This window comes from Akebia trifoliata, chromosome 1, assembly GCF_017979445.1.
Source record: "Akebia trifoliata isolate Shusen 1 chromosome 1, ASM1797944v1, whole genome shotgun sequence".
Taxonomy (NCBI): Eukaryota; Viridiplantae; Streptophyta; class Magnoliopsida; order Ranunculales; family Lardizabalaceae; genus Akebia; species Akebia trifoliata.
The window spans coordinates 21,854,418-21,870,729 of NC_141375.1; the positions used below are offsets into that span (position 1 = coordinate 21,854,418).

General features: G+C 34.5%; 1 protein-coding gene across 1 annotated transcript; it reads right to left on the reverse strand.

Annotated features, from left to right (window-relative positions):
- Positions 1 to 1,243: 1,243 nt before the first annotated feature.
- On the reverse strand, positions 1,244 to 11,862 carry LOC147410939 (gamma aminobutyrate transaminase 1, mitochondrial). The gene is made up of 18 exons (XM_086441827.1): positions 11,711 to 11,862; positions 11,081 to 11,165; positions 10,741 to 10,813; positions 8,982 to 9,079; positions 8,179 to 8,271; positions 5,327 to 5,400; positions 5,209 to 5,247; positions 5,003 to 5,091; positions 4,751 to 4,827; positions 4,591 to 4,665; positions 4,134 to 4,181; positions 3,956 to 4,039; positions 3,780 to 3,867; positions 3,593 to 3,671; positions 3,426 to 3,516; positions 3,242 to 3,320; positions 2,206 to 2,321; positions 1,244 to 1,564 (listed from the first exon to the last, which is right to left on the reverse strand). Exons 2-18 carry the CDS (start codon positions 11,147 to 11,149, stop codon positions 1,484 to 1,486), a joined length of 1,353 nt encoding a protein of 450 aa, XP_086297953.1. The 5' UTR covers positions 11,150 to 11,165; positions 11,711 to 11,862; the 3' UTR covers positions 1,244 to 1,483.
- Between the last annotated feature and the right edge of the window lie 4,450 nt (positions 11,863 to 16,312).

A 16,312-nucleotide genomic window follows, 5' to 3' on the forward strand; every position in this document is an offset into this window, starting at 1 on the left:
CCATTAAAAGGGATTTACAAATTATTGACAATAATTGACAAAAATTTGACGGTCCACATTCTAAATCACTTTTAATGGGGTTAGAAGTTTCAGATTGGACTGATTTTTTTTTTTTCCGATGATCTTCCCATCATAGAGATCATCCTCACAAACAATCAGCTCAATCCGAAACTTTTAACCCATATTTTGAAATTTTATTAATATTATATTGTTTTTGCATATGTTTTTTCATGATATATATATATATGGGAAATGTTCAGCAACAAACATTATGACAAACATTTTGGCAAAACATTTTTCAAAACATGGGTTAGAGGTTTTGGAATGGGCTGATTTTTGGTGAGGATGATCTCTACGGTGAGGAGATCATCATCACCAAAATCAGCCCATTCCAAAACTTCTAACCCCATCAAAAATGATTTACAAAATATGGACGGTCCACGATTTTTCAACTTGTAAACTAGGGTTAGAAGTTTTAGAATGGGCTGATTTTTGGTGAGGATGATCTCCTCACCGTAAAGATCATCCTCACCAAAAATCAGCCCATTCCAAAACCTCTAACCCATGTTTTGAAAAATGTTTTGCCAAAATGTTTGTTGCTGAACGGGACCCTATATATATATATATATATATATGGATTAGGATCCGTATACACATAAAGTTACTCCTACTGCTATAATGTGTTTGGTCTTATATGGAAAAAAATGTTTGGAATGGGCTGACTTTTGGTGAGGAGATCATCCTTGCCAAAAATCAGCCCATTATAAAACTTCTAACCCTATGTATACAAGTTGAAAAATTTTAGACCGTCTAATTTTAGTAAATCACTTTTGATAGGTTTAATTGGAATGGAATGATTTTTTGCAAGATGATCCTGTCACCACAGAGATCATCCTCACAAAAAATCAGCCCACTCTGAACCTTTTTAACCGAATAAGACAAAAACATTGTAGCTTTATGAGTAACTTTACGTGTCTATGGAACTCCACCCATATATATATATATGCAATTCTGTGAATAATGGACCATTCTTTAAGCCCATTTCAATCAACATAATGAGATTAAATCTAAAAATTTTCTTTTTTTGCATCAAGTTGAGGATTTAATTATTTATTATTTAGATAGTCCCTTTTGTAATAAACTTTTGTAATAAATAGTGTTTCATTACATTTGAGAATAAAATTTTCTGAAGAAAAGAAAAATAAGACTAATTAAAAGAAAGAGGTAAGTGGAGAAGAACAAATGAGGGAAGGAAGCAGATTAATTTATTAAAGCATTCTCAACTATTAACATATATTATTACCATGAGACCATATTACAACAATGTCATGAACAAGTGAAGAAAACCTAAATGTCAATATTAACAGAAACAGATATGTGCTTTATTAAATATGTAATTGTCACACAGATGATATTTAACTTGCATAAACCACCATTGTTCATCGTTATCGGCCACAACAAGGATGCAAAATGTTTTAAAAGTTTATTTCTGCTTATGTTGAGACTTGAGTTCCTTCACCCTCGCTTCCGTCGCTTTCAATGCTTCTCCATAGATGCTTATCAACTGAAATGGCAATTTCAACCATTAATGAGTTCAAAATGTATAGTGCGAGTCTTTTTTATTGTTCAATGAAATTATGAGCGAGCAAATCTTTTTTAAATTTAAAATATGCAATTGGGGTGCTATAATTTGCTAGCTTTTATTCTCATATACTACCGAAAAAAAAAAAAAAAAAAGCCTTATCCGAAAGTTATGGAGTCGATTTGTCACCCTCACCAGTACTCTACTGACTGGGCTTGTGGTCGATCGGGCACATGCGGGGTGGAATATCAGGGAGGGGGATGAAGTTAGTCCCACATCGACCAGGGAACGTTCGAGATTATAGGATATAGATAATCCAACTCCCTTACCTTGTAACAACACATTTTAAAGCCGTGAGGGAAAACCCAAAGCGGACAATATTATTACCTGGTCAAGGGTGGGGACGTTACACAATTAAACAAATCATGTTCCTCCATTCCCCTATCGAGAGAGTTCATATCTGCGTTCACTATCTCCAACAAAGGCAAGTTCTTGTTGTCATCTTGAAACCCATTATTTTGTTTATAATGGATTTGTCTTCTATTTCTAATTATACTAGAAAATAAACAATGAAAAAATCTAGTGAACAACTCCATTAAAATGGATGCAATGTAGTTCCATACCTCATCGACTTCTTTAGGGGAGATAATAAATGGAGGGGACATCATTATGTTATCGCCAGCAACACGTACCAACATCCCGCGCTTTTCGCACTCTGCTCCAAAATATGCACCTACTCCTGTAATGTCAAGAAGGTACAATTAGAAGAAACCAAATATGACGAGTCATACAAATACTGGACCACTTCCGCAATTAGTCATATGATATATAATGAAAAAAGAGATATTTAAGGTCCTCATTGGGTAGACCTAAAATAAGCTGTTAACCATTTTATAGCTCAATATGCCACAAACATACGTTATGGGTGGGAGCCATCATTTAACAAGACATGGGGCGGACATATGCTGAAAACTGACTCCATTGGATGATTGGAATCAACTAATCCATTGCAAAGAATATGATGATACTGAATAAGATGAGTGGAAAAACTCTGAAAGATAAAATTAGAAATTAACACACTTGTGAAGATGTAGAAGTTGTTCCCCATATGTGATAAAATAAAATAAAATAAAAGTTGATCGAGATGATATGTTCACATACAATGAAAATCGACAACCCCAGTTAAAGGTTCTAAAAGAAAAAAAAGGTTTAAGACAAAGGACATGGATTGAAATAGTGGAAGTAGATATTGACATATAAATAAATAGTAGGCATGACTTTAGAGAGAAATGAATGGAAGAAAAAATTCATTATCCAAACCCAAATTTTTTGAGTAAGTTTTGATGATGAAGACGTCAACAATTTACTTATTTATTTTAGAAGTAAAACCAATCCATTGCATTTTTTTGGAGAGGTTCAAATAATTATTTAAACTTGAAAATAAAAAATAGTCATCTGTCTAGTTGGTTTTTTACACAAGAGGTCTCCTAGGAGGATTGTTGACCATCATTAGGCCCATTATTGGGTACTAAAGATGCTCATTTTTTAAAGTACTTTTTTAAGTAAGCTTTTTGTGGCCTCTCTCTTCCAAATTTCTTTGCACAAGACCCACATTATCCTAGTTTAGTGTTAAAATAGCAAAGTATAAATGGAACCTACCCCACTCAGGAGGGAACAAATCGGTAGGAGACTTATTGTCAGTGAATTCGGTCCCAAGAATCAAACCAGTTCCTCGTATCTGCATAATCAAGCAGATTTTACAAAGTAAATGCCTAGAAACCAAAACAATAAATAAATAAATTGAGGACTAAGAAAAATTTTAAAACTAGAAAGCGTAAAGTACCTCCCCAATAATGGGACTGTCAGAAAAGGCTTTAACGCCATCCTGAAATCTTGGGGAAATGCTCTGGACTTGCTCAACAATATTTCTTTCCCTGAAAACCCATAAGACAAGCTTAAGCTTACCACCCAAAAAATGGTAAAATGTAAACATGCATAGACAATATCTACTTGTAAATCTTGACAGCTTCCAATGCAACAGCACATGCTACGGGATGCCCCGAATAAGTAAATCCATGTGAAAATGAACCTGGCAATAACAATAGAGGCATATATATCTCATTGATAATAGAAAAACATATTAAAATTATACCATCTCCAATTAACCAGAGAGACTACTATTGAGTTATAAACAAACCAAGTTGATTGCTCTGAGAGTGTATGACTTCCGAAATTTCAGGGCTCACAAGAACAGCACCAATGGGCAGATATGCAGATGAAAGCGCCTGGGAAACTCAAATTTGAGAACATAATGCATTAATTTTTCGAGATCTGTGCAATAAAATCCCTTATTCATATATTTTCTAACATTACCTTTGCTATAGAGACAAGGTCCTGTTTTATATTGTATTTGTCACACCCAAACATTGTTCCTAGTCTCCCAAAGGCACATATTACCTAAAATGAAATTGAGACAAAAAATAAGTAAATTCAAGATAAAGTTGGCCTCGGACATTCTGCAAATGTGGAAAGAAAGAGAAGATTAGAATACCTCATCTGCGATAAAGAGAATGTCGTATTTTTTCACGATAGCTTGAACCTGCACCAAATTAGACATAAATAAGACGACAGCCCACCTCTCTCCCACCACCAAATTAGACATAAAGCATGATGATCACACATAAATTTTATCCACACTTGGGGAATACTAGAAGCAAAGATCATATAACTTTCTAAAGAAGAAGACTAACACTAAGAGAAATATGTTAATCATGATACAGGTATTTGGGAAGAAAAATATAATTGCAATAATGGAATTTTATTGTTAGATAGGAAAGGTTTTGTATCTTGTCTATAGGATATCTTTTTTTGTTTTTAGGTTTGGGGGGTGGGTGGGGGGGTGTGGTTCTTTGTACTTCTTCGGATTGTCACCACGACCTCCCTTTTTTTCTCGTCTCATTTTAATAAAATTATCTTTATCTATCAAAAAAATAAATAAAATAACTTACCTTGTCGAAATAAGTTGCAGGGGGAGGGATCACACCTCCAGCACCCATGACAGGCTCAGCGATAAATGCTGCAATCTGACATAAGCACCCATACTAGGTCAGCAACAGAATCGCAATCACAGAAAGGCTTAAAGTGAGAGAATATTACAAGTATACCTACCGTATCTGGTCCCTCTTTGAGTATAAGATTTTCCAAATTATTGGCTAACCTAGTTGAAAACTCCTCCTCGGTTTCACCTGGCACCCACATTAGACTTGTTCTCAAATCTCAATACCAAATGTCAATATTTTTTTGAAGGGTAAGTTGGACTTGCTTTGCAATGTGTCAAACCAACGGAGCTATGGGTCTAGGCCCACTAAATGTCAAATGTTATACAAATGAGCTCAGACATTTAACAGGTAAGATAAGAACCTGGTAAGTGGAAACGCCAGTAGTGAGGGCAGTCGGTGTGCAATACAAATGGTACTGGCAAATCAAAATTTTGATGTAGAGCTGGAAGGCTGTAAATAATTACCTTGTTAATGAACTAGAATGTTTTTACCCCCACCGCACACAAAAAAAAATTATGAAGCAAATGTGAAATACTGAATACAACATCTCTTCAATGTAAACCCTACCCAGAAAGACTTGCTGATATTAAGGTCGACCCATGGTATCTGCCAAAGAGAAAAAAAAACATAGAAGTTACTAAGATTATTTCCAAATGTGCTTCCAGTAGATTAAATAAGTACATACGATTTTGCCCGTGCAATAAATTTCTTCTTATTAGGCCTTCCAAGTGCATTGTTGTAATACCAAACCAGCTTCACCTACAACCAAATAAGTCGAAGAAAAAAAAGGCAGAATAAGATTAAAAGTCACTGCCTAGTTCAGCTTGAGTGTCACAACATGCAGTATTCAATGTGCAAATATATATAGGGTCGGGTTCAAGGGATAACAAGATACTCAAAGTTTTTGGTAAAATATGGGCTAGAAGATTCGGAATGGGCTGATTTTTGGTGAGGGTGATCTATATGGTGAGGAGATCATTCTCACCAAAAATCAGCCCATTTTGAAACTTCTAGCCCCAGTTTACAAGTTGAAGAATCGTGGACCATCAATTTCTAGTGTTAATTTGTAAACCACTTTGATGATGGGGTTAGAAGTTTCGGAATGGGATGATTTTTAGCAAAGATGATCTCCTCACCATAGAGATCATCATCACAAGAAATCAGCCCAATCCGAAACTTCTAACCCCATCAAGAGTGGTTTACAAAAAACTTTGGCGATCTTGTTGTCCCTTGAACCCAACCTATATATATATTATACGCATGAAGAATGACTCGTGAGGGAACACATGATCCTAACCATGTAAACACAAAATCCAATGGTTGAGATTTATACATATATCGATAATACATATATCGGAATGGTCGCCCTTTTAAACTCTTCATCTTGTAAATTCCTTAAAATAGGGGCTATTATCAATCTTCATTGCACATGATCAAACCATATCCATTGAGGTTTTCCCCAAGTTTGTCAATTGTTAGGGCCACTCCTTCATTTTCACGAATGCATTCATTTATGCACCTTTCAGTCTTTCTACTCATCCATCTCAGCATTCAAATTTCTCCAATGGACAATCTATAAAGATTGCATTTCTTGATCGCCCAACATCCATCTCAATAAAGCATAGCTGGCTTTCTTCAATCTTACAAAATTTTCATTTTAGGCTAATTTGGAAGCCAAGGTCACATAATAACACTTTTCCTAAACACAAAATGACTCCCTTGTTTTACAAAGTTCTTATAGAAGTCTTTAATTGGTTAAGTTCCCACTTCTCTAGGAAAGGAATGGATAAGAAAAGTATCTCTTATATTATTGTCTGGTAATTTCAGAGACAATGCAAATCGTCCTTGTGAGCCAGATGTGTCTCTTTCCCCTCCGTTTTACGACAGCCATTTTAATTTGTTTGGAATTTTCAATGTGCTAAAATTTTTGTTCTACAAGTTCTTTTGCAATAAAAGTAATAATATTAGAATACTCTCTTCGAGATCTTCATGAGAATATGTATTACTAATGTTTTTATCTAAACATAAAGTTATTATACAAAATTTCATATAATGCCCTTAAAAACTAGAGTTTTTGCACCAACGTGATGCACAAATAGCTATTTTACCTCCCTCCTAACCCTTTTAATAAATTTGCAATTGCTTTTGCAAATTTTATTCAATTAGTTTAAATGGAAAACCACACAATTACATTACTTACTGAGCACATGCATTACCCTTAAGTATATAAAAAAGGATCAGGAATTGTTGACACATTTTGTGAGTTACCTACCAACCAGGCAGCTAGAAGTCGTCCATGACTTACCGAAGGGCAGGTCAGATATCGGATCTCACATCTTACTTATCACACTCTTTGGTTTTTGACACACTCGTGAGGCCCATAGTCAAAGGCTCATTTTTGTTGAGGATGATCACGCCAACCTGGAGATCATTCTCAGTAAAAATCATCCCATACTTGCATTTCTAGCTTAATAGAATTTGGATTACTAGTTGACTTGAGGACAGTCCATTTCATTCTTTAATTGAACTCCACATTTGATAGGGTTGGAAATTTCAAAAGGGGATTAGTTTTTATGAGGATGATCTCTATGGTGAGAATAATGTTCCAACACAAATCAGCCCTTGATTCATCTCCATGTGAGCCCCATGAGGATCTGACATTTAGTGAAATGTGTTAACCCAGCCCAAAAACAAGACACGTTTGCAATATGAACATTTTGTTGTTATCCCATCATCCTATCCTTCACCTTAGGGAGTATAACTCAACAGCAAATACAGTGAATAATCACCCCCTACATATAGCACCTTAACTTCACTAGGTGATGCAACAAAACTTCCTTGGTGTTGAAGTGTCCACACCACCAAATTAAAGCTCTTGTTCAAGGGAGAGAATTAATCAATTGAGTAGGGTGAAGGATATCTTATTTTAATGATCTGAGAGTGGAACAAAGGGTGTTCCCAATGATCAAGGGATGTAATTAAGAATCTCCATCTCCTTCAATTGATCAATGGTGCATAAAATGAACTTTCAAATGAACAGGATGCTTGAACACTTTGTTTTTCATGACGACAACTTTGAATAGTGTTAGCCTCAAACTAGTCCGTATATCTTCTATTCAGGATGCTAATGGTTCTGTACAAAGGAATTCAGACCATTTGGGGGATGTCAATTGTTAGTTTCTCTAAATTTAGGATAGTGCTCCACTCTTTAAAGTTCTAAACTAGTGCTTTGGTGCTCAAACTATTACTTTGTGTGTATGTGTGTCTGAGCACTTGTTCATCCACTGGACTCATGTCATCAGATAAAAAAAAAATACATGACACTGTGCAATCACTGCTCTCATTATCTATGCTTTATCCCAAATAGGGTCGGCAATTTGAGTCATACTACTCTATTCAACTCCATTTACAGTTTAGTCGAGGCATGTGTTGTTAGATCTTTTATTTCAAACTCAATCCATGCTTTCAACTTTATGATGTGATTTGATAATGTATCTTAATTGAAAACTTAAAATCTATCCAAATGCATGAACACACCTGAGAATCATTAGCTTCTGAACCACTATTTGTAAAGAAAACTTTTCCCATTTTTTTGGCTGTAAAAATCTCGAGAAGCTCCGTTGCCAGATCCTGTGGGACACACACACAAGAAAAAAAAATCATGTACATGCATTGGAGAGCATCTTTCAAGTGGAAATGTATGCAGCTAGTGTGGAATGTAGTAGTTCTCAACATATCGATTACACATTAGACTAGTACCCATAAAAAAATCTTTGTAGAAATTAAAATTTTATTAATAAAAGGGTCAAGATATCTGAAGAAGCCACACATAAGTTTCCTTTATACAAGATACCAAAAAGGGAAACATTAATAGCACACCTCCCCAAAAAGAAGATTCATATCTGTCCCAATTGACAAACAAGTCTTGCTAGATATTCCTAAAACGCCCTTCACAATTACCACTAAAGGAAAGAGGGATACTTCTCTCCCAAGGATCACCTAACTCCATAAAAAAACCTAACACTCTGCCCACACTTTCTACTTCCCAATCATTGAAATTTATCCTAAATTTGGAGTCCACGCCACACTATCTTCTATCCCCTATATCATCTTTGATTAGTGAGTCTTTATACCCCAAATGTCATGAAGCATAATTCAATATACAATAGAGTGATATGAAAATATGATAGCAACTTGAAAACTTTACTCGAAGACTTAAATATTCAACCATACAATAATTGGAAAAAGTAACAAACAGTGTTAATCGAATATAATAATAATAATAAATCAAATCCAACATTTATTAAACACACAAGAAATCCAAGACAATTCATGAATACCAATGAGGGTTTTGTGGTACGGTTCCAAAAGGAGTGATAAAATGGCAAGGTATTCAATTGTTTAGTTGCAGCAGCAACGAGTCGGGGTTCATTTCCACCTGAAAAAATTCACAAATTAATATTAAGTGCATGAAATTGGTCATTCTCATTATATTGTTTTTTGTTAGAGAAAAAATAATACATTTTTTTTATGGGTAAAGAGATACATATAGAGAGAGAAACAATGCAAGAGAGGTGGCAGAGATGACTAGCCAAAAATTAGACAATGATAACCAAACCAAAATCAAATATGCCAAGGAGTTGTTATACAACATATAGACTCCCATCTAAAGAGAAGAGCCTTGGTATCGATGATGCAGTTAGGAATCGAAATCTCCTCCCCGTAAAAAAAATTCCTATTTCTCTCCTGCAAAAGACTCCAACAAATGCGAATGGATCACTCTACAAAGAATACTTCCTCTTGAAACCGATGGTGACAATTGCCAAATCAGAAAAAGGCAAGCACACAAGGGTGAAAAGACCAATGTATTTGAAAGAGATTAAGGGAATGAAACAATTAGACATTTTCCTTTTTTATAGTTGCTGTGCAAAAAAAGATGATCAACCAATTACCCTACTCATTTTACACACGATGCAAATATTAACCATGTTTAAGAGGCCACCTTCAATAGAACTTATGAGCTCCAAAAGAGTAGGGAAGGAAAAAATCTCATTTATCTGAACATCAAGCCTGGAATAAAACAAACTGATAGAAAAAACACTATTCAATCAAAAACTCAACCCCTTCAAACATTCTTGAGGATTGGAGACCTCCAATTTGAAGAAAGAAAAGCACTATATGAGACTTCCTAGAGTTTCTCAAGAATCGAGCTCCAAAGGAGACCTTTTACTTGACCTTCTACATTTTCAGAGATCCTACATTTTCTTTCACTCCAATATGAAGAAAATGAAAGGGTTTATGTAAAATACATCCCCGACTACATGTTGATTTTCTGTCTAAAGTAGACAAGCTCAATCAAGTTCCTAAAAATAGCCAACTAATTCCAAAATCCGAGAAAAAATACCATCACAAATATGAAGTTTAAGTACAATTAAGAAGAACGTGGTTTCTTGGTTCCAAACTACTTTTGCTGGAAAACACATGATAATCACTGGTCCATTACGTGATCCATACTTAAAAATTGAGTGGCCGTCCATAGAAAGAATGCATGCCACCTTAGAAGGAACCGAATTACCCCAAATAAATTTCACTAGATAGGAAGAGTTTCTTGAACCTATTGATTCCAGAATGGTTTTAGCAAAAGAACTGATGTCAGACTTCCCTTTTGTCTCACTTCCACCAACGAATACCCTTAAATTTATTTTGGATCAAAACTGCTTACAGAATTTCCAAGTCCTAGTCATTCAGATGCCTTCTAAAAAGCGGCCCCAAATCACTTGTGCTAAAAGACTCGTCTCCCGACATTCAACTTCGCAAACACATCTAGCAGGAAAACAAAACATTCCTTTTCTTCTAAAAAATGTACATTTGAAACCCATTGCCGCTCTCAGAGACCTTCAATGTATCTCCACAAATTCCAGATGCAACTACATGCCATAAGTTTTTATTCGATTACAATAAAAAATGTAAATTGCAATAAATAACATGAAATGGCGTGACTTAGAAATAATGCTAACTTTCCACAAGTAAATATAGACAGAAAATCTTGTATATTATGAGAGAGAGAGAGTTTAAAATATGATGGCATATTGTGAGTACCTAATGCTGTGCACCATAGACCAGCAAGAGAATCAAGATATTTCTTCCCGTTGGTATCATAAACGTAAGAGCCCTACAAGAAATGATTGTATCATATTGTTAGCGTACAAAGAGCTTTCAAGTAGGAAACTAAAACCTCTCAAAGGGAAAATAAGAATTAGAACATCAATTCAGCATAGATGTAGTGCTAACAAAAAAAATAAAAAGAACAAAAACAAATAAAAAAAGGTATGTGCACACAAGTGCAAAAAAAGAACTTGAGTTGGCTTCCTTTAATCTTAGATTGGAGTGATTAGTTTAATTCGGAAAACAGATGGATAAAAAGAATAAAGGTTATTACCTCGGACTTTTCAATTACTAGGGGATGAAAATCGGTGGTCTGCCGCCCAGAAGTGAATGGTGCCAACATGTCATGCCCCTTAAACCTGAGGTTGAAGATATAATTTAACAAAGGAAACAACATTGTATAAATATCATCTGGATATAATTACATAAATAGACAAAAATAATAATTTTGTGGTGCCCAAATAGAGATAAGGACTGATTCTTGGCGAGAATCATCTCTTTACCATGGAGATCATACTAACAAAAAATTACCTCATTCCAACATTTCTAGCCTTATCTCATGAGTAAAATGAAAAAAGGTCCAATAGTCAGAAGTTGAAGAAACAACATTTTTTTTTTCCAGTTTTGTGAGGAGGATCTCCATTGTGAGTAGATCGTCTTCCCCGAGAATCAGCCCTTGACTCAATCTCCATGTGAGCCCTATGAGTGTGTCCTTTTAAAGTGTTGAATTTGACACATATAAACATGTGCATGTGTGTGTGCACGAGTAGATTCACATGGTGAATAAAGAAACACATTCAATAAATGCACACAATTATACATGAACATGGCACGGGAAGATCGAGAAAGAAAGAATCGAATGCTTGATGCAAATGTCATGTGATACAAAGGGAGCACTGCATACCCTTTCTCATCTTTTAACTCAATTGGTGTCAAGTCCTCCTTCTGCAGCGTCGACTCTGTACTATTCGATCGGGCAAATTTGGGAGCCCAAAGCAAATGCTCCTGAAATCTTCCAGAAGCTGCAACGTGCCTTACATATGCACCAGTCTGTAGGAGAAGAAACAGAACATTATTGAAGCAAAAAAGCCCGAAGCAAGCATATATGCAACATAGAAATTACACAACTATGAAAAACTATTATAAACAATATAAAACTACAATATGAAGAATGTAATACATTGAATTTTGCAATGAAGTGGCAAACTTGTACAGAAATATTTATAAAGTATAATGCAGAAAAATTGTAGTTGAACATAAGTAGAAAGACAACTAGTTGTTATATATGAAGAATGTAACATAGAAATTACACAACTACAAAAATCTGTTATAGACAATAAAAAACTACAATATGAAGAATGTAATATATTGCATCTGGCAATGAAGTACCATACTTATTAAGAAAATTTTCTCTGTATCAAGTTAAGGGAGTAATCACGATTGACCCTTCATGTTCAATCTTGCTTAACATTATTATATTTATATGTAAGCAAAATTTGTAATTTATTGCGATTTCTCAACTATAAATGCCCAAATTAGATACAATTTTTCTGCATTATAAATCATAAAATTTTAGAAATAATAATGAAATATACAAAATTTTACACAAAAAATTAGAAATCATTTTACTAAAATTAATCAAAACCCACACCACAAAAGCCTTAAAGAAACATAAATAATACAATTAGTTAATAAATCAATAGGGAAAAAGAAAATGAATGTGTGATCAGGGGTGGAGCTACATAGGAGCAAGTGGGGTATAGCCCCCACTGAAGTTTAAAAAAAAGATAATTTAATAATTCCCCCCACATTTTGGTCAATATTAAAATTACCACCCTGTGTTTTCAACTGGGGCGGAACCCCCACTGAAGTACTAAAAAGGGTAATTTAGAAAACCCCAACATTTTGGTCAATATTAGATATATCACTTGTGTTTTCAAAGTGATGACATGCCCATTGAACTAGATTTTTGCTTCTTTTTTTTAAAAGTAATTTAGAAAGTCTCTCCACATTTGGTCAAGATTTTTGCTTTTTTTTTTTTTTTAAAGTAATTTAGAAAGTCTCTCCACATTTTGGTCAATGTTAGAGCACCATGTGTTTCCAAAGTAATGGCATGCCCCTTGGACATAGGTTTTGCCTTAGAAACAAATAAACCAATGTGAAATGATTGAAATACCCTTGCCTTCAACCTCTTCCCAAAATTCCTTTTCCCAGAAAATCCATTTCAAAGATTTTAACCAAAAAACCTTGTCTTTTTTTTCCCGAAAGTCCATCATATTCAACCTTCAAACATGAAGAATAAGATATTGTCTTCAACCTCTAGCCAAAATTCCTTTTTTTTCAAGAAAATTTTTCATCTTCAAAGATGCTATGGAATCGGATCGTGGATTTCTACAAAGAATATGTTGAGTGAAGTAAAATTTGGTAGATCATGGACTCAAGTTTGTCAATTGTCTTGTGCAAGAGTAACTTTTGCAAATTCATAATTTTATAGTAGATCGTTTTGGATGAACTCGAGGTCCTATGATTTTTTTTAAGTAAAGGATTTTCCACGTAAAAATATGGTGTCATGGTTGCATGAATCTCTCATTTATTTATGTGTTATTTTTATATGTTAGACTATATTAATTTTACAAATTAATTTAATTAATTGGATTTTGTAATCATCAATTGAGAAAATTTCAAGAAAGGCTTTACCAATTAAGTTAGTTGGGATAAATATCTACAATTACTAGAGGTTTTACTAAATTATATATATATATATATATATATGGAAATGTTCAACACCCTACACTTTACCCTACGCTTTACCAAACGTGTTTTGTCCTACATGGGTTGAACGGGACCCTATATATATATATATATATATAAAACAATGGTTTTTCAAAATATGAGTTAGAGGTTTTGGATTGAGTTGATTTTTTGCGAGGACGGTCACTATGATGAGAAGATCATCCTAAAAAAAAATCAGCTCAATCTGAAACTTTTAATTCCATCAAAAGTTATTTACAAATTATTGATAAAAATTGACAAAAAATCGACGATCCACATTCTAAATCACTTTTAATGGGGTCAGAAGTTTCAGATTGGACTGATTTTTTTTTTCTGGATGACCTTCCCATCATAGAGATCATCCTCACAAAAAATCAGTTCAATATGAAACTTCTAACCCATATTTTGAAAATTTATTAATGTTACATTGTTTTTATATATGTTTTTTCATGTCCCTTGATCCTAACCCATACATATATATATGGGAAATGTTCAGCAACAAACATTTTGGCAAAACATTTTTCAAAACATAGGTTAGAGGTTTTGGAATGGGCTGATTGTTGGTGTGGATGATCTCTACGGTGAGGAGATCATCATCACCAAAAATCAGCCCATTCCAAAACTTCTAACCCCATCAAAAATGGATTACAAAAAATGGACGATCCACAATTTTTCAACTTGTAAACTGGAGCTAGAAGTTTTGGAATTGGCTGATTTTTGGTGAGGATGATCTCCTCACCTTAGAGATCATCTCCACCAAAAATCAGCCCATTCCAAAACCTCTAACCCATGTTTTGAAAAATGTTTTGCCAAAATGTTTGTTGCTGAACGGGACCCTATATATATATATATATATATAGGGTCAGGTTCAAGGGCCATATGAGAAAACATATGTAAAAACTTTCGTTTTTAATAAAATTTTAAAATATGGGTTAGAAATTTTGGATTGAGCTGATTTTTTGTGAGGATGATCTCTATGATGGGAAGATCATCCAAAAAAAAAAAATAGTCCAATCTGAAACTTCTAACCCCATTAAAAGTGATTTAGAATGTGGACCGTCGATTTTTTACCAATTTTTACACTAATTTGCAAATCACTTTTGATGGATTTAAAAGTTTCTGATTGAGCTGATTTTTTGTGAGGATGATCTTTTCATCATAGTAACCATCCTTGCAAAAAATCAGCTCAATCCAAAATCTCTAATTCTTATTTTGAAAAACGAAAGTTTTTTCATATGTTTTCTCATATGGCCCTTGAACCGCCCCCATATATATAGGGTCCCGTTCAGCAACAAACATTTTGGCAAAACATTTTTCAAAACATGGGTTAGAGATTTTGGAATGGGCTGATTTTTGGTGGAGATGATCTCTACGGTGAGGAGATCATCCTCACCAAAAATCAGTCAATTCCAAAAATTTAGCCCCAAGTTTACAAGTTGAAAAATCGTGGGCCGTCCATTTTTTGTAAACCATTTTTTATGGGGTTAGAAGTTTTGGAATGGGCTGATTTTTGGTGATGATGATCTCCTCACCGTAGAGATCATCCTCACCAAAAATCAGCTCATTCCAAAACCTCTAACCCATGTTTTGAAAAATGTTTTGCCAAAATGTTTGTTGCTGAACATTTCCCTATATATATATATATATATATATAGGGAAATGTTCAGCAACAAACATTTTGGCAAAACATTTTTCAAAACATGGGTTAGAGGTTTTGGAATGAGCTGATTTTTGGTAAGGATGATCTCTACGGTGAGGAGATCATCATCACCAAAAATCAGCCCATTCCAAAATTTCTAACCCCATCAAAAATGGTTTACAAAAAATGGACGGTCCACGATTTTTCAACTTGTAAATTGGGACTAGAAGTTTTGGAATGGGCTGATTTTTGGTGAGGATAATCTCCTTACCGTAGAGATCATCTCCACCAAAAATCAGCCCATTCCAAAATCTCTAACCCATGTTTTGAAAAATGTTTGTTGCTGAATGGACCCTACATATATATATATATATATATACATATAGGGACAGGTTCAAAGGACAACCATTTCAACTCACATATAGACAACGTGTTTTGTCTTATATGGGCAAAAATGTTTGGAATGGACTGATTTTTTGTGAGGATGATCTCTGTGATGAGGAGATCATCCTTGCCAAAAATCAGCTCATTATGAAACTTCTAGACCATCCAATTTTTGTAAATCAATTTTGATGGGGTTACAAGTTTTGGAATGAGATGATTTTTTGCCAGGATGATCCCCTCATCACAGAGATCATCTTCACAAAAAATCAGTCCATTCCAAACATTTTTGCCCATATAAGACAAAACACGTTGTCTATATGTGTGTTGAAATGGTTGTCCTTTGAACCTGACCCATATATATATATGTAGGGAAATGTTCAGCAACAAACATTTTGGCAAAACATTTTTCAAAACAAGGGTTAGAAGTTTTGGAATGGGCTAATTTTTGGTGAGGATGATCTCTACGGTGAGGAGATCATCATCACCAAAAATCAGCTCATTCCAAAACTTCTAACCCCATAAAAAATGGTTAACAAAAAATGGACAATTCACGATTTTTCAACTTGTAAATTGGGGGCTAGAAGTTTTGGAATGGCCTGATTTTTGGTGAGGTTTGGAATGGCCTGGTGAGGTTTGGAATGGCCTGATTTTTGGTGAGGATGATCTCCTCACCGTAGAGATCATCCTCACCTAAAATCAGCCCATTCCAAA

What these genes read in the sequence shown, in the direction of transcription:
- LOC147410939 (XM_086441827.1), bottom strand. Translation starts at nt 11,149, where the DNA reads ATGTTGGCACCATTCACTTCTGGGCGGCAGACCACCGATTTTCATCCC. An exon ending in GTACCACAAAACCCTCATTG is followed by an intron (nt 8,272 to 8,981) that starts GTATTCATGAAT and finishes TGTGTCCCACAG; the next exon opens with GATCTGGCAACGGAGCTTCT. An exon ending in CTCTCAGAGCAATCAACTTG is followed by an intron (nt 3,672 to 3,779) that starts GTTTGTTTATAA and finishes TGTTATTGCCAG; the next exon opens with GTTCATTTTCACATGGATTT.